Genomic DNA, 18,556 nt, shown 5'->3' on the forward strand with positions numbered 1-18,556 from the left:
GATGCTTTTCTGCATAAGCAGTGACAATCAATCTGTTGACTCAGTGCAGGTATTGTATCCAAACAAAAATGATGGAACCGCATATGCTATTAAGATAGCTGTCGTTTTCATATACTCCATAAGATACCTTATCCAGTATTAATCTGTTCAATATCTTTTCAAGCTGAATTTCTTCTCTAGTATTAGAAAGTTATGTGATATACAAGTAAGTTTTAGAAATCTTATTGAACATCATGCTATGTAAATCTACTTATCTGTTAGTAGTAGTTACATTGTTCTTATGTAGCCATGGAATCAAGATTTGCGGCATGGGACTAAATGAAATATCACTCCTCATTGATATCTGATACAAGAAATGTGTAGCACTATCTAAATTAAACTATAATCTTTGATTAACATTAAGAATGCATCAAATGACTTCTGGTCTTAATGATATAGCCAGGTTCCACAACCATGGCTCTAAAACATGGTGTGGGGATTAGTTGCTTTAGATGACAAAAAGAGTTTTGTGTTTTATTTTACCAGTCTTTCAAGGCTTGATGTGGTTTCTTTTCCCAATAGCTTAAACATATTGATGTCAAAATAGATTGCCTTTGTGATTATGTAATAATCTTATCAGTTCCAAACACTGTTGAATATTTGCTAGTTATCCTACTAAGGACGTGGTGTTTGAATTTTGAAGGCTGTCATGCATAATATCTTTATCTTTAGTATTACCATATATAAATTGCTTGATCAAACTGGAGATTTTATTAATCCAAACGAGATACAACACAACTTAAACGAGTAACAACATAACTTTCCACCAACAGAAACGAACAGCAGCAGCATAGCCATTCACAGCGGACGAAACTCATGGCTTAAAACCAGTCTCCACAATCAGGGCAACAGGATTGGTCAGAAGAAGAGAACAACCCCTCCATACAACATTCTTTCTGCTCCTTCAATCTCTGTGTAAGGAGCTTCTGATACTTTGCCTTTGCCTTTTCAATTCTCTTATTTTTCTCTGCAATTTCTCAGCAATTCTTTCTGTCTTCCTCTGCAACGTTAATGGAGTGATCAAAAGATTTCTCTACTTTCACCAATAATTCAATAACAAAAGATTTTTACCTAAACAATCATTATAAATTATAGATACTGAAGCAATTTAAATAAGAATTTTAATTTAGGAATTTTAAATTTGAATATTAAAAAGAGAAGTGAAAGACGAGGTTTATAGGATGAGAGATAGCAGGAAACATTCATTAATCATCTCTACATAGATATTTATTTATTTTTAAAGGCAATTTTTTTTATCATTATTAAGGTGGTTCAATTTCTTTTTCCACAAATTGCTGTTAAGATTAAAACAAAACTAATTCATATGAGAATTAAAATTATTATTACCTGGGCAGAGTTCTTCTCAAAGTCTAACTCCAAACCTATTGGGATTGCATAAGTACTGTTGTATAATCTTCAACCTGCTAAAACAAATTAAGACATTAGTCTCACAACGAGGACTTAACTAATTATGTTATATCATCTCAAAATGGTTACACTAATAAATTCCTTTATTAACAATATGAATGGATGTGCATATTTTTATATGCACTTGTATGGAGCATGAAAATAATTAATTTCATTATATTTTGCTTTGAAAACTTGAAATCATATTCATAGATCTTGATTATTCGATTCTAAAGTTCCCAAATAAGTTTACAGCTATGTTTGAGCAAAAAGTATTAAATGTTTCAATTTAAAAAAGTTATAGATGTAAACTTACCTTAGTAAGCACGCATTCTACATGAACGGCAAATAAACCGTTGCATTCTTCACAATAATATACATGATCATTTGGACATCTTTTTTTCTCACAAATATCGCAGTAAAACTCTCCTGAATCATCTTCAAGAAATGAATCCTTCATACTTAAATGATGAACATGGCGTTTGGAGTGAACAATACGAGGTATGGGTACACAATCCAAGTGAAAATTGATGGCACATTCTAGACAACGAATAAAGGCTCCTGTACAATCTTTCTCACATACACGACAAAAGGGACGCTCACTATATGTTCCAAAGTGTAGCTGAAAATTTGTCCCAAAATAATAAAGATTGTGCACGTGGGATACACAGTTTAGAGGCCGCCTTAATGAATTGGCACATGAAGGATGGAGTTTAAGGTCACATTGTTCACAACTATATATAAAACGGTGCATCCACAAATGGCAAGCATAGCAGTCATATAATTTCTCTGGTCTGAAAAAAGTCAACATGTGTTCCAAATGAAATGGGACTTGAATCTTTTGTGGTAATTCAAGACAAGATTTATGAGCTTGATAGGTGCAGTTGCTGTTGGGGCAAACATAGACTAGACCAAAGCTTCGCGCGCCGCAAACGAGACAATTTGCTGTCCATGAAGGGTCAATAAAATTGACAAGGACAAGCTTATGTGGGTGTGTGAAATGGTGTAACTCGACCACTTTCTCCATCTCTTTAAGTTGCGAAACACCAGTTTTATGAGCTGTTAGAGCAGCACATTTCACATCGAGCTTGAAATCACACTCATTACAACTATAAAAGAAGCCAAAACATACCTCTCTACACTCATCACATATAATGTTAGGGAAATGAGAATTATAGAGGCCAAGACGATGGCTGGAATGAAAAGGGAATTGTATCTCAAGTGGTAATGTAGCGCATTTTTCATGTAGGTAGTACCATGGATTTGGATTTTGAAATTTGATTGTATCATCTGTGCATGTTTCACACATGTAATAAGGACCGCTAATTACCATACGACAAGCTTCGCAGTATTGATTTTCCTTTAACTTTTCAGTAACTTCATAGAATCTCATGGAGTGTTCATGGAAGATAAATTTATTCTGCATTTACAGAGAAATGTGAATAATCAAATAATGAATAAGCTCCTTTCTTAAAGATTATATATATATATATATATATATTTCTCTACATAACAGGTACAATGTATATAAATTGTAACATATCAATCTAATTTTGAATAAAAATTAATATTGAATTTAATTTAAGTTGAAATTCTTTTTGTGGAGTCTAAACTCTTCCTAATTTTAATGAAGTTAGCAAAATATATTCAATGAAAGTTGCAAATTAACAAACCAGAAGTTGCCGAGGAGTGTGGATGGCATCAATCACTTCATTATGCTCCATTTCGTCCACTAACAAAGTGTTACTATAAATGGATTGAGGAACCGAGGATGAGACGTCCTTCTCAGATGAAATTTTATCCTATTGAAACATGCATTTATCACTATCACATCAAGACGTATCAAATAGACAAAAACATATGTATGTTGTTAAACATGAGAAAGGGGAAGGGTGTGGCAAGTAATTAGGCAAAGTAATGCAAACAATTATTACCTCATTGAGGACACAATCAGCATGAGCAGTAAATGTGCATTCTTCACAACAATAAACATGATTCATTGGATTCCTTTCATTCTCACAAACATCACAATAATATTCTCCAGAATCATCTTCTTTAATCTTGTCCATATGAGTGAGTGGATGCCTGTGATATCTATGTTTAATTGAAGATGGTATTGGAACACAACAAAGATGGACGCTGAAATCGCATTGCACACAACGGTAGAAATTATCACCGCAAAACTCTTTACAGACATGACAACGAAAAGGACTTCTCCAGTCGTAACTCATGATATTGAAACTTTCCCAATCGTATCTCATGATATTGAAATAAGTGAGAGGGTGGTCGTGACACTTTGCTCTAAGGGTGGGTAAGAGTTTAGCGCAGTGAAAATGAAGGAAAAAGCTGCATATTAGGCAGCAATAGTTAGCAGTCCCATAACCTCCTGTACCATAAGAATATTTTCCACAAGCATTGCAAGGGCTGCCGAATATGGAGTGCAAGCGAAGAGGGTGCGAAGGATGAAAAGGATGATAAAGTGTTCTCTGTACCTTATCCCCACACAACTCATGAAGGAAGAACTTACATTTTACACAGCCATAGCACACTTCTGATAGACGCTTTCCACACCAACTACAATTGTAGTCATCTGCTCTTATCTTCCTATATTTGAAGATGGCCAGCTTGTGAAGGTGGCAGTAATGTTGAATTTCCTTTTTCTTGCCGTCTTTAAGTCTCTGCCACTTCTCTTCAAGTAATAGATCATTAGTTGAAGAAGCGCATGCTAAATCCAGATTAAAATTGCATTCATCGCACGAGTATCTGGAGAAAGCAGAAATATACCAACATTTATCACAAATGAAACTTTTCTCGTCTGCCGAGAATTTCAGTTGAAGATGGTGCTGCGAGTGGAGAGGGTGCAAAATCTCATGAGGCAGATGTTGCAATTCTTTCACGCATGATTCATGGAACAGATACTCAAACCCGTCAAGTCCATAAGTATTGGCTGTATTCGAGATTTCCTTTAAACATGCATTACAGTATTTTTTCAAAGCATTATTCTTCAGATTGCGGAAGTACAAGTGATGGCCATGAAAATCAAGTTTGATATCCATATCAAAGAAGATAGAAAATGGATAAACAAAGCGATGGATAGAAAGATAGAACAAAGATTATTGTGTAACAATTTAGCCTATATGTAAAGGCAATCAAGATTAGTAAGAGGATTGAGATCCAAGGATGGAATCTCAACTCCCTTACTTCTCATATTAAAGGAACAATCCCTTTCTTGATTAGTGATGGAAACACAACATTATAAAGAATATTATAAATAATCCCTTTCTTGATCAAATCAAGAATTTGAATTAAATCCCATGACTTTCCATTGAAAAGGCAAGCAGACCATGGATTTCATGTTACATTCTTTTGAGTACAATAATATAATCTAAAGTTAAGAAGCATTCTAAAATAATGCTTATTCCAAATTAAAAACTTAGATGAATCTTATTAATATTTATTACAATAACATTTTTAATGATAGTCATTTGATGCAATAGAATTCTTATCACAAATTAGAAAATCGTATTAATATTTAATAATAAAAATTAAAAATTTTAACATATCAATTTAAAAATATAATAAATACAAATATCAATTTTCATCCTTCCAAAGATTTTTCAAGAAGCATACTTTTATATATATAATATCATAAATTAAAGTAAAGTTGCAATCCAAATAAAGGAAAAGAATAATGATTTCTTAGTAACTGGGGCTCCACTTAGGATTTGTTTTCCTCTTTAATTAAAAGGATTGAGATCCAAGGATGGAATCTCAACTCCCCTTACTTCTCATACTATTATGTAAAGGAACAATCCCTTTTTTGAGCAATGGAAACACACAAGGTATATTTTTGCTTTTCACTAAATTAATAAATTAGTGCTTGAGTTTGCTTTTTCTATAATTAAAGAATGTTCTTTTTGAATGAAAGTAAAGAAACAATTCCAATTTTAATGCTAGAGAATGACTTCTTTTTGCCCAAAGAAGTTACTTTAAGTTTCAAAAGCTGCCTCGTCAATGAATATTTTATTATTTCTTGTTAAAAAAATATGTAAATTAATTAAAGAAGGAAAAGAAGAGAGGATAAAGGAAAAGTATGTCATCAAGAAACAACATTGGCTTTCCCTAATAAAGCATAAAGTTATTTAATAATAATACTTCTTTTACGATTTTGCACATCTTTTAGAAACGTTTAATTTAAATTTGTTAATATCGAATATAAATTAGTCTTTAAATTATAATAAAGTGGTGAATTTAGTTCTTCTACAATAATTTATGAAAATTAAATCTTTATACTTTTTTAAAATTGATAATGTTAATCCAATATGTTAAAATTTTTTTGTTATTTATGTTGATATGATATTTTTTTTATTGATGTGACATTGAATTTGATGATATGACAATGATGATGTGACATTTCACAAATGATGTAATACTAAAATGACGTAACCAAACATTGACATAGATTTTATAAGTACGGACATGAAATTATTCAAAGTGAACTACGAGTTTTAAACAAGATTGGAAAAGAAATAGATAAAAAATACAAAGAAGTTTATCGGATTTAGAAAAAGAATGTTGTGAGATAGAGAACAATTAAATTTTTATAATTATAATTTAAAGCCGTGAAAATAATGTTGCGAAATAAAAAAAATGTCATGTCAACATTAACACATAATTATATATATTCAATACCACATCAACAAGAAAATGTCATATGAGCATAAAAAACAAAAAATTGTAACATATTGGATTAACATTGTCAATTTTGAAAAATACATGATTCAATTTTCACAAATTATTGTATAAAGATTAAATCTACCACTTTGTTAGAGTACAGAGATTAATTGTATAATTTAATCTATAAATAAACATATGAATATATGAAGCAACATTTTATGTTTAATGATGAGTATAATTTTCTTCGACCCTTTTCCATTTCTTGAAAGACAAAGAGAACAATATTTCCTTAAAAACATAAGTCTTAATTAAATTATTTTAACGTACGAAAGATTAGTAAAGTCATTAAAACAGTATTTACTGTCATATTCTCACAATAATTAAACAATTTCTTTTCCTAAATAATGTTTTTATTACAACTCAATTATTAATTAATTTAAAGATAAAGCTTATATTGTGATTTACGCTTATAAACCACTCAACAGAAACAAGCCTTTTTGTATATTAAAAGAGAAAATACAAATATTATTTTGTGTTACATTCTTTTGGATACAAATACAAAGTGATTTGCTATTTTCTTAAACAAATATTACAATCGAAAGTTACGTGAATTCTCCTTAATTATTCTATAGATCAAAGCAAGCATCCCACAACCAGCAGCAGCACAAGGCATAGAGACTGCACATATAGTTGAAGGCCAAATATAATTAATTTGGTTTTGAATTAGTTACAAAATCAATTATCAATCAATTATGGTTAACAGGACTAATGGTAACTACACAAGGTAATCTTCAATAAATATGTATCTGAAACTTTTAATTTTAGTAGTGACCATTTACTAATTTTTATTATCATGTTTTCTTACATGGAAAAAATAGAAAATATTGCATTTTAATTTAAATGAAATAGGTATAATGTTTGAAAAAAAGGTACTTAAACTATTCAAAAAATTTTAAATAAACATTCATTCATCTATTACGTTCAATCAAGCTTTTATATTTTTATTTTTGATCAAATAAGTCCTTATTACTAACGATTGACTAATTAACATTAATTGAAATGTCATTTGTCAATTTTATACTCACTTAGTGTTGACATGAAAATGAAAATATCATATAGTCATGTCATTATGTCATTTTATCATAACACGTTATAATTGATTATGATATGTCAATACCATATGATGTAAAATGAGAAATGATTTTAACTAACAATAGTAGTCAACCATTAATCATAAGGTGCACTGAAGCATTTGACTCATTGATTGGTGCATAATCTCTGCTTAAAAAGCAAGATTCGAATCCCCTTTCTCCTAATTAAAAAAAACCATTAATCATAAAGTTTTATTTAACTTAAAATAAAAATATAAAAACTTGATTGAACGCAATAAAAGAATAAAAGTTTATTTAAAATTTTCTAAATATTTCAACTACTTTTTAAAGTGTTATGTTAACAAATAATAAGTCGAATCCTGAAATGAGCCTTTAATAAAAATTTATTGGTAATTTTGAAGAAAAGTTAAGAGAGAATTGTTTAATATTACAGTGTGTATATGCATAATAGTTTGGAAAAAACAAGTTTAGGAAATATGGTTGTTGATTTTGAAAGAAAAGTTAGAAGAAGTTATACACATTACACAAAATTGGTTTGAAGGCCTGGGTTGAGTTGATGTGGACACATAAATTCAGCAGTAATTGTAAAAGACTAGACTTACCATCCTGTAAGAAATCTTCTTGTCCTGGAGTCTTCATGAGGGGAATTCCTTCCTAGCACTTTCAATTGTTCTGTTTTGATACGTCAGAAACGGAAATGTTTCAACTAAGTCTACAACTAGCCACTAGGCTGGGAAAAGCATAAAACAAAGGGACTGGTGCAAACAAGAACAAAGCAGAAAGACCATGGAAAGAAAGATAGCGCTGCCACTACTAAAGCTGTAACAGTATTAGCCCACTACACCCTTTACCCTTAACATATTCGTGTCCAGTTTATCTTGAATCACCTAAATTTTTTTTAAAAAAATTATTGAATCACTTAATTGATATGAATATATAACACTTGGATTCTCAAAATTTTGGTAAAAATTGGTTAAAAATTAGCATGATGTACTCGTATCCAACCCTCTATCCTGAGTTCATGTAACATAGCACTACATCCAAAGAAATGTATGAAAACGATGAGCCAAGAGCAAAATAACAGATAAAACAGAAAGAAAAAAGTTTGAGATTGTGGAGAAACCTGTTGGTCTAGGTGCATGAACGTTTTTTTCCATTTTCAAGAAGCAATTGCAGCTCTGGCTATGAGTTGATGTATATTGCTCCTTCACTGCTGAGTTTGCATTAACATTCTTATACCAGCAAGGAGCTACTCGCTCTCTGGCTAGCTAAATTTCCTAGAGTGTAAATGCGTTAGGGAATTGGATTCGAAATAACTTTTCTGCCAGATTAGAAGATTCCATGTTCCTGCAGCCAGATGCCAAATTTGTACATTGCTTATAAAATTGATATTAAGGGAGAATCACTTTAAAGATTTATTGCTTTGGGTAAATCAATGGTGAGAAGGGAAGATGGAGGGAATAAAGGCAAATGATATGACACAAAGTGCTAAGGAAAATGGAAAAGAAAGGAGCAACAGAACAAGCTGGTGGAGAAGAAAGAGCACAGACAACCCTATAGAGCTCTAGGTAGCTTACTACCGACGATGACCAACGACAATGTAGTTTGAGGAGCTGATGACAATTAGTTGGAAAAGTAAAACTGAATGCTAGTCCATGAATAGTAAAGAATGATGCATTAATCTCTGAGGTGACAACTTGAAGGGATGACAAATTTGTCTAATCATTTAAGCTTTACTTAATCCATAAAGTGAGCTCATGTTTTCCTCCTCATAAGAGCTGAAATATCAAGGCAAGCAACTGAAATTATAGCAAAATTTAAAAGATGGGCTTCTTTTCCCCCATTTTTCCTGTGGTTGATAAATAATGCAGTACCTTGTGGTGATACAAATCAGAACAATTTGTTTTGTTTCTCTAACCTGTCTACTCATGCAGATTGTTTAATCATATTTGATCATAACTACCCCTTTCCCCATTAAATCTGAAATTAGTCTTTGCATATCCCAAAACGAACAAAAAGTCTAGCACAATGCAGATGTTTTTAACTTATAATACAAAGAAACTCAGTTTCTTGACAAGTAAATCATATACAACACTTCAACCTCAGTCCAATTTCTCCTCTAATGAACTGAAATCTGAGGTGTCAGCCATTAAGGAGGCTGGATGATTCATATTGCATTAGCCTGACATTAAGGAGGAGCAAGTTGCAAGCCCACCTTTGGGATCTAATTCCCTATATATTAAAAGAGCATAATCTCAACTGAAATCCATCTCTAGCATTGTAATTCCAAACGGTTAAAAGATCTTTAACACAAATCCAGAAGCATACAGATCAAATAGATATCACTTTCCAAATAAAATACAGGCCTAATTATTCAGACCTCTGTTCTAGCAGCGAAATTCGTAAAGAATCAGGCAAAGATTCATTAACAAGTTGTGTACTGGAAGTAAACATATTTCTTATAAGAGATACAAACTGATTGCAGCTCATATTATTAAAGATAATTAACCATAATATTACTTTCAATAAAAAAATCATGAGAGCCCTATAGGCTACTAGCAATTAGAGGCTAAATAAGTGTAATTGGGTAGGAAGAACATTACAGCCAATTATTGACAACAGCTTTTATGTATTCTTACCTTTTTTTTCTCCAAAGAATAGTATCATTTTACACTTCTCCTATGGAAGTGTAATCGATCTAGATAAATTTAGTGACTAAACAAGAATTTACAAACTTAAATTGCATTAATTTTACCATTGGCCTTCTCTGTTGCTGTTATTGATGCTGAAGTTGTTGCTGATGTTGATTATGTTTGACAAGGAGTTGAGCATATACAAGTTCATTCCAAGTATCAGGAACACCAGGGAGGCACCAGTGGCTACAATCCTGGATTCTTGTTGGCGAACTTCTCTCCTCCTCCGTTAAGTTCTGCTTCGTGTATATTGATGGGTGTGCATCTTTCCGGAAACCAGTCTTTCTCGAAACATTAAGATACAATACTGGTTTAGTCATGCCCTTTATCACTTTCAAATCCATCAATAGCCCAGTATGTCATAGGAAAATGTCCCTAAAATATTAAAATAATATATATAATTAGTATAAATTAATGTATTAAGATAATTTAAATAAATTATAAATACAAATACGATTATATTAACAATAACATTACCTGGAAATAAGAACAACAATCAATAACACATTTTTTCTACTTAAGTATGGATTCCAATAATATCTTTGACAAATTTAAAAAATAAAATAAAAATATGATAAATTAATCTTTAAATAAAGAAACAAAATAATTACCTAAAGAAACAAAGGAAAATTTTGAGAAAATGAAATGATATTATATATTATAAATTATAAATAAAGTAATTACCTAAATCAACTTTCTCGAGCTTGTCCATATCATACTCAATTTCATTCATATTAAAACATATCAATTCACGTAATCAATTTTGAGCACAAGTGAGTGACTGCACAAGCTTAGGAGTCAAAGAACTGAATCCAAATTCACTGTTACTCAAATCAACAAATAATAATTCTACAAAGAGCTATCACAGTTTTTTAGGAAGTTTAAAACTAGCCACTAGGCTAGCAAAAGCATAAAACGAAGGGAATGGTGTAAAGAAGAACAAAGCAGAAAGACCATTGAAAGAAACAAAGAAAGATAGGGAAGCCACTACTAAAGCTGTGACAATATTAACCCGCTACACCCTTTGCTCTAACATATTCGTGTTCGGTTTATCTTGAATCACTTAAATTGTTATAACTATGAGGTTTGGATTCTTGTGTAAAATTAACGTGACGTGCTCGTATCCAACCTTCTATCCTGAGTTCATGTATCCTATATAGCACAAATTAAAGAGTACATCAACAACTCAAAGTATGAAAGAAAAAGGAAATCTAATTTGTCGATGAAAGAAGAGATAAGAAGCTCAGAGCAGAAGAAGAAATAAGAAGCAAGAGAATTAAATTAACCACCAAAATGATGAGCTAAGTGCAAAATAACAGATAGAACAGAAAGAATAAGGTTTGAGATTGTGGAGAAACCTTTTGATCTAAGTACACCACAGTTTTTATCCACTTTCAGGAAGCAATTTCAGCTCTGGCTAAGAGTTGATGTCTATTTGCTTCTTTGAGAAACCCCTTATGGATGTTTATTTTCACTGATGAGTTGGTAATAACGTTCATATACAAGCAACGAGTTTCAGCTTCAGCCTACTATTTGCTACGTACTCTGGCTAGCTTAATTTCCTTGCGTGTAAATGCTTTAAGGGAACCGGATTCGAAATAACTTTGCTGTCAGATCAAAAGGCTCCATGTTACTGCAGCCAGATGCCAAACTTGTACATGGTTGATATTATCTTTCAAGGAAAAGGGAGAATCACTTTAAAAGATTCATGCCTTTTGGGTAAACCAATGAGGGGAAGACGGAGGAAACAAGGGCAAATGATATGACACAAGAGTAAAAAGGAAAATGGAAAAGGAAGGAGCAATCAGAACAAGTTGCTGGAGAAGAAACAGCACAGAAAAGCAATCAGAAAATGTAAAAGGCACTCTGTTTCCCTATTTTAGGGGTTTAACTTAACATATATTTAGCCTTCAATTTACCTGAAGTGTGATGCAGAAAAGCCCCTGTTGGGAAATTACGGAATTGTCTCTAAAGAATTGCCCAAGATCTAACCCAATCAATAGAATAAAGAAAGAAAGAAATCAAGCACACCCACAAGAACACAAGAATTTACATGGTTCGGTCTTTTGATGACCTACGTCCACGGGCACAACAACAGAGAAAAATTCACTAAGAGAAAAATCAGGAGATTACAAGAACAGTCTCAAACTCATAACCCTTATCCCACGTACACCTAAATCACTCTCTCTAAATCTAGGTGATCATTATTCTTTAACCCATAGGGTCCTTTTATAGTATCAAATACAATAACCTTATCCTAATATAATTAGGAATCTTATCCTAATAGAATTAGAAATTGTTATTCTAATCTAACTAGATTTAAAGACTATTTATAAGGTATACTAATTTAATTAGAATTAAACAATCCTAATTAAATCACAATTCAAGACTATCCTAACAAATCTCCACCTTAGGCTTGAATTCACCAAGCTCCACCTTACGAACCAATCTCTGTCGACACCGCCACTGCCCCAATGGGCCTCAAGCACTACGAACACCGATCAAGTCCAAGCAATGCTTGAACTTTATCCCAGAAACTGACTTAGTTAGCATATCTGCCGGATTTTCATCTGTAGCTATTTTCTTTACTACAATCTCACCTTTAGAAATAATCTCTCGAACGAAGTTACACTTGACTTGGATGTGTTTGGTTCTCTCATGAAACATCTGATTTTTAGTCAAATGTATAGCACTTTGACTATCACAAAACACAACTGTTTGTGTTTGTTCAAAACCAAGATCACTAACCAAGCCTTTAAGCCACAAAGCCTCCTTCACTGCCTCGGTCACAGCCATATATTCAGCTTCAGTTGTAGACAAAGCAAAGGTTGATTGAAGAACTGCTTTCCAACTGATTGCAGATCCTGAGAGAGTGAACACATACCCCGTTTGAGATCTTCTACTATCTAGATCACCAGCAAAATCTGATTTGGAGAAGCCAACCACATTACGACTAATGTTTGCACCTCCTTCACACACTAAGCCAACTTCAATAGTAACTTTAGGTGTTTTCACAAGCTCCCATGTTTGATCCCAGTGTAGAGACTCAATCTTCTTAGAAGACTCGACATATATAATTTTCTCATGATAAAAGTAAGGCTCTTCAATCTCTACTTCCACAAATAAAACATAAGAATCAAAATCACCATCAATACAAGTAATGCTTCGTTGAGATACCAATTCTTGTACCTCTTGCAATTCTTTCTGGATTTCACTATCATCTCGCACTGTCACAAGAGCATTGATTTCAAGCTCCACCTGCTTGCCAACTTCTTGGTCTGATGTGTTTGCAATTCTAGACTTTATCCCACAAAGTAATGCAGACTTGTCAAAGGTAACATCCCGACTCACCATAAACTTGGGGAACTTACAATCAGTACACCACAACCAATAACCCTTCACCCCATATGCATAGCCTAGGAATATGCACTCTGTCGCCCTCAACTCAAGTTTACCATCACTCACATGAACATGAACAGGACAACCAAATACTCTCAATATAAAATAATCAGCAGGCTTACCAGACCAAACTTCCTTGGGAGTCTTAAATTCAATTGCAGTTGATGGAGACCGATTTACCAAGTAACAAGCCTTGTTGATAGCTTCTGTCCAAAATACTTTGGTTAGGCCAACATTTGAGAACACGTATTTTGCTCTCTCCAAAAGTGTTTTCTTCATCAATTCTACAATATCGTTTTGATATGGTGTTTTGTCGACAGTGCGATGTCTAACGATTTTCTCATTCTTGTAGAATAGACCAAACTCACCTTTGCAAAATTTCAAACCTTTGTTTGTTCGAAAGCTCTCGATCCTTTTCTTAGTCTGCTTCTCGATCAATACCTTCCAATGCAAAAAGGTGGTTAACACTTCACTCATAGCCTTTAGAAGATACGTCCACACCTTTCTTGAAAAATCATCAATAAAGATCCACATGTATAATGATCCACCTTTTGATACCACCGGAGAAGGATCCCACAAATCTAAATAGATGTAGTTTACTGTACCCCTGGTTTGATGAGTTTTAGTGCTAAATTTCACTCTACGTTGCTCACAGAAATCTAGCTTTCCACTCTTTTGACCACACAGCAAACTATGCTTACTTAGTTTTCTAATCCCTCTCTCGCTCATATGACCAAATCTCATATTCCATAAACGTGTTACATCATCTTCAGGATCATTAGATGAGACCACAGAAACAGTTTCAATGACCGTGTTTCCCACTAGACAATAAAGGTCACCGGATAACTTGCCCTTCATGATAGTTAAGGCTCCTTTAGATACATTCAAGACACCATCTTGGCCACTATATTTGTAGCCCTTCTTATCTAACAAACTCAAGGATATTAAATTCTTTTTCATGTCAGGGACATGTTTTACCTCAAGTGTTCTTACCATACCATCAAACATCTTGATTCTAATTGTGCCAATTCCAACAACTGAGAGAGAGAAATCATCTCCTAATTGTACAGTGCCCATATTAACAGATTGATAAGTTGTAAACCAATCACGCCTAGGACATATATGAAAGCAACAAGCCGAATCCAAGATCCATGTATCCATCAGGTTACAATTAGTAATTGCAAGAACATTATCAGTTTCCTCAAAAGTATCAAAGTCATCTCCAACCACGTTTGCAGTATTCTCAGACTTATTAAACTTTTCATCATCCTTGAATTTGATACAGTCTTGACGAAAATGCCCTTTCTGACCACAATTCCAGCAAGTTTTCCCTTTTGCTCTAGATTTACCTTTTCTGTCTAAGCCTTTCTCTTTACCTCTACCTCTATTTACAACCAAACCTTCTGCTTGATTTTCATTCCGAATACCACCAACTTTCTTCTTTAATTCCTTGGAATTTAAAGATGCCCTTACATCCTCGAAAGTGAGAGTGTCTCGGCCGTAAAGCATAGTATCCACGAAATTTTCATACGATGGAGGCAAAGAACATAAAAGAATTAGGGCTAGGTCCTCATCCTCAATTTTAACATCGATATTCTTTAAATCAAGAATAACTCTATTAAATTCATCAATGTGGGTATTAACGGACGTACCTTCACTCATCTTGAGAGTATACAATCGTTGCTTCATATAAAGCCGATTCGTCAGGGACTTGGTCATATAAATACTTTCGAGTTTAAACCACACTGCAGCAGCAGATTCTTCATCCGTGACTTCTCTTAGCACCTCATCAGACAAAGCAAGGAGAATAGCACTATGTGCTTTTTCCATAAGGTCATCTTTCTCACCATCAGATAAATTCGAGGGAAGATGCTCTTTTCCCTTCAGTGCCTTCAACAGTCCTTGTTGCACTAGCAATGCGCGTATCTTAAAACGTCACAGGCTGAAATCGTTTCTTCTATTAAACTTTTCAATCTCATACGTGGTCGACGAAGTTGCCATAGCGAGATTCAGATTGACCCAAGACCTTGAAGCTCTGATACCAGTTTGTTGGGAAATTGCAGAATTGTCTCTAAAGAATTGCTCAAGATCTAACCCAATCAATAGAATAAAGAAAGAAAGAAAACAAGCACACCCACAAGAACACAAGAATTTACGTGGCTCGGTCTTTTGATGACCTACGTCCACAGGCACAACAATAGATAAAGATTCACTAAGAGAAAATCAGGAGATTACAAGAACAGTCTTAAACTCATAACCCTTATCCCACGTACACCCAAATCACTCTCTAAATCTAGGTGATAATTATTCTTTAACCCATAGGGTCCTTTTATAGTATCCAATACAATAACCTTATCCTAATATAATTAGGAATCTTATCCTAATAGAATTAGGAATTGTTATTCTAATCTAACTAGATTTAAAGACTATTTTATAAGGTATACTAATTTAATTAGAATTAGACAATCCTAATTAAATCACAATTCAAGACTATCCTAACAGCCCCCGAAGAAAAGAAGGGTCCTCATAGGATCTATATAGGTATCTATCCATCTTGCCCATGTAGTCAATGCTTTTCGAAAACCATCTGATTGCAAGAGCATACATCAAAAGAGAAGGATAGAGGACAAACATAGATTGAATAAAACGGAGTAAGAACCCTGTGTTCGTAATTCATGCCTACCAGAGGCTTCAAAAACGTTGCTTTTCTCCTCAACTGAGTTTTTAAGGACACAAACCCGAGATTCCCGCATATTTTAGATGTAAACAACAGAGATGAACATTTTAGATGTAATCTCGTACCTCTGACTGCTCCTCATTCTACAGATGGAAGCAAGCATCCCACAGCCAGAAGCAGCACAAAGCAAAGAGACTGCATTTCAAGGGAAATTTTGAAAATTAATGGTGAAAAATAGACAGAAAAAATGAATGATTTGTAATTCAAGGCAATTCAAGGCATATGTATGTATGCATTCTAGTTGGCGAATTCTAGATGTAAATCTTATCTTGGAATCTGATTCTGCATGAACGGTCGGTCATAGAAGCCATTCCATTTTTACTGTCCATGAACTCAAAATGGAGAATCACTTCATAGACATTATGCCCTTTTTGCAACCCAACATGGGTTGGTGGCACAAGATAGACTTCATCTCTTGTATGCTTTATTACACCGTTACGATTATGTTTATCTATTTTTTTTTTAATTTGCAGATTCAACTTTTCACGAAATTTAAAATTATAATATGAAAAGATGGATGCATGCATTCATCTACATTTATCTAATATATAAATCCATTGATACAGTCGATAATATCCCAAATTTAAGATAACAACTTAAGTAATGATAAAATAATATAATATAAATATTAACTATATAAAAAACAAAGGCATACCATTATTTATTTATTCATCACATATTTAAATTTATTTTATCATTTAAATTTTAAAATTTATTCCGTTCATTAATCGCCATCTCTCTCATCTATTATTTTATATAGATGAGAAATGAAAAAAATAATTAATCAAGTTGATAGCAAACCAAGAATATTCCACTTTTTTGGGACTTTCAGTTATTGCTTTTTTCCCATTGTTTTGAACAAACATTTCATGAATGTGGATATGATAACAAGCAACGAGAAAATAAAAGAAATAAGGACACGTGCATAACATTGGATCAGTTAAGTCAAAGAGAGCGTGTGACAATCACATGATTGTCTTTACCAAACGGTTTAAGAAAGCTCTGCACTAATCTGCAAATCAAGCTTCCACCTCTAACAATGATTAAAACCTTTTCAGTTATTATCTATTGATTTTCGTTTGGATGCTCATTCTTAAATTCAGCATTTCTCACATAAATTATGTCTCTTAATTTTCTTTTCTCAACACGAACCTCTCACTTATTTATCATGTTATCTCCTCGAGCTTATGATTTTTGAAGATCTCTTGCATGTCATTCCTCCAACTTGGAGGCAGTTGAATCTTCCTCTTATGTCTTGAACCGGTGACTCACTATAACTGAAATGTTTCTCTTACGAGGATTATATATTCCAACTCTAGTAGAATTAATTCTTCACATTGCAAACTAATATATTTATTGGTATGCACTCATTGAATTTAATTAAAGGAAATCTACCTACTAAGGATGTGGTCTTTGAATTTTGAAGGCCGCCATGCATAATATGTTGATCAAACTGGAGATTTTATTAATCCAAACAAACAGCAGACCATAAAGGGTTCTAAGCACAAAAGAGCTTCACACATTAGAACAACCAGTAGCAGTATAGCCATTCACAGCAGACAAACCTCATGGCTTAAAACAATCCCCACAAACAAGAAGCATAGCAACCCAAGAGAAAACTGGACAGCAGGGTTGGGAAGATCTATCCCAACCATCAGAAGAAGAGTATAGCTCCTTCATACACAACAAGTGGCAACCACGTGACTGACTAAACATCAAGTCAATTCAATTGGGGTACACCAGCTTCCGGAAGACAGAGATCAAGGGTGGACAGACAAACCCGAAAACCAGACCAGCAAGAACAAACAACACAATAAAGCAATAGATATGAGGACAACCACAAAGCCGAAGGTAGCAGCAATGGCAACACAAAGAAAAGCAGAGAATATCAGCAGGATAGAAAGCGGCAGCCACCACGCAACAACAGCCAATAAATGAAAACAGGGGAGGAGCAGCTACCACCACGAAGAAAACATAGACTTCTTGTGAACACCATATCTTTCAAAGTCATCCGAAAAGGAATTCCCCTCCTTTAAGCTATGCTAGAATGTGACATCACCAAGCTGTAAAACCAAAGAATCAATCTCATTAAAAAAAGGCAAGATTTAGTAAGGCGAGATTTAGGTTGGATGCTAGTTCTTAAACAATACAATTCCCACATACATTATGTCCCCTAATTTTTTTTTTTCCCTGAAGATCTTTCATGCTATTCCTCCAACTCAGAGGCAGATGAATCTTCCTCTTTGCCTTGATCTGTTGACCCCCTATTATTACGAATTAAATCCTGATACTGCGAATTAATAAATTCATATGAATTTAACAATAGGAAATCTACCTACTAAGTATGTTGTCTTTGAATTTGGAAGGTGGACATGCATAATATCTTTATCTTTTATCTTTACTATTACTACTACTATATATAAAACCATAATCTATAAAAAGAAGCATAAATATTGAACAACATATAGACTTTTAAGAAGTAATTAAATTAA

The 18,556-nt window shown here is 33.3% G+C and overlaps 2 protein-coding genes across 2 annotated transcripts in view; both read right to left on the minus strand.

Annotated features, from left to right (window-relative positions):
- LOC18587377 lies at positions 732-8,507 on the minus strand. The gene is made up of 7 exons (XM_018129146.1): positions 8,359-8,507; positions 7,838-7,907; positions 3,381-4,209; positions 3,120-3,248; positions 1,763-2,866; positions 1,387-1,463; positions 732-1,039 (listed from the first exon to the last, which is right to left on the minus strand). The coding sequence occupies exons 3-6, from the start codon at positions 3,705-3,707 to the stop codon at positions 1,422-1,424; spliced, it is 1,602 nt and encodes a 533-aa protein (XP_017984635.1). The 5' UTR covers positions 3,708-4,209; positions 7,838-7,907; positions 8,359-8,507; the 3' UTR covers positions 732-1,039; positions 1,387-1,421.
- Positions 6,601-18,556, minus strand: part of LOC18587378 (protein trichome birefringence) — a 37,865-nt gene continuing 25,909 nt past the window's right edge. Inside the window, exon 8 of the mRNA XM_018129141.1 lies at positions 6,601-6,801. The gene's annotated coding sequence lies outside the window, so the exon portion shown is untranslated. The remainder of the gene's footprint in view (positions 6,802-18,556) is intronic.

The sequence above is a fragment of the Theobroma cacao genome, chromosome 10 (assembly GCF_000208745.1).
Source record: "Theobroma cacao cultivar B97-61/B2 chromosome 10, Criollo_cocoa_genome_V2, whole genome shotgun sequence".
Taxonomy (NCBI): domain Eukaryota; kingdom Viridiplantae; phylum Streptophyta; class Magnoliopsida; order Malvales; family Malvaceae; genus Theobroma; species Theobroma cacao.

What these genes read in the sequence shown, in the direction of transcription:
- LOC18587377 (XM_018129146.1), bottom strand. Translation starts at nt 3,707, where the DNA reads ATGAGATACGATTGGGAAAGTTTCAATATCATGAGTTACGACTGGAGA. An exon ending in ACACTCCTCGGCAACTTCTG is followed by an intron (nt 2,867 to 3,119) that starts GTTTGTTAATTT and finishes CTGTAAATGCAG; the next exon opens with AATAAATTTATCTTCCATGA. An exon ending in TAGAATGCGTGCTTACTAAG is followed by an intron (nt 1,464 to 1,762) that starts GTAAGTTTACAT and finishes AATTTGTTTTAG; the next exon opens with CAGGTTGAAGATTATACAAC.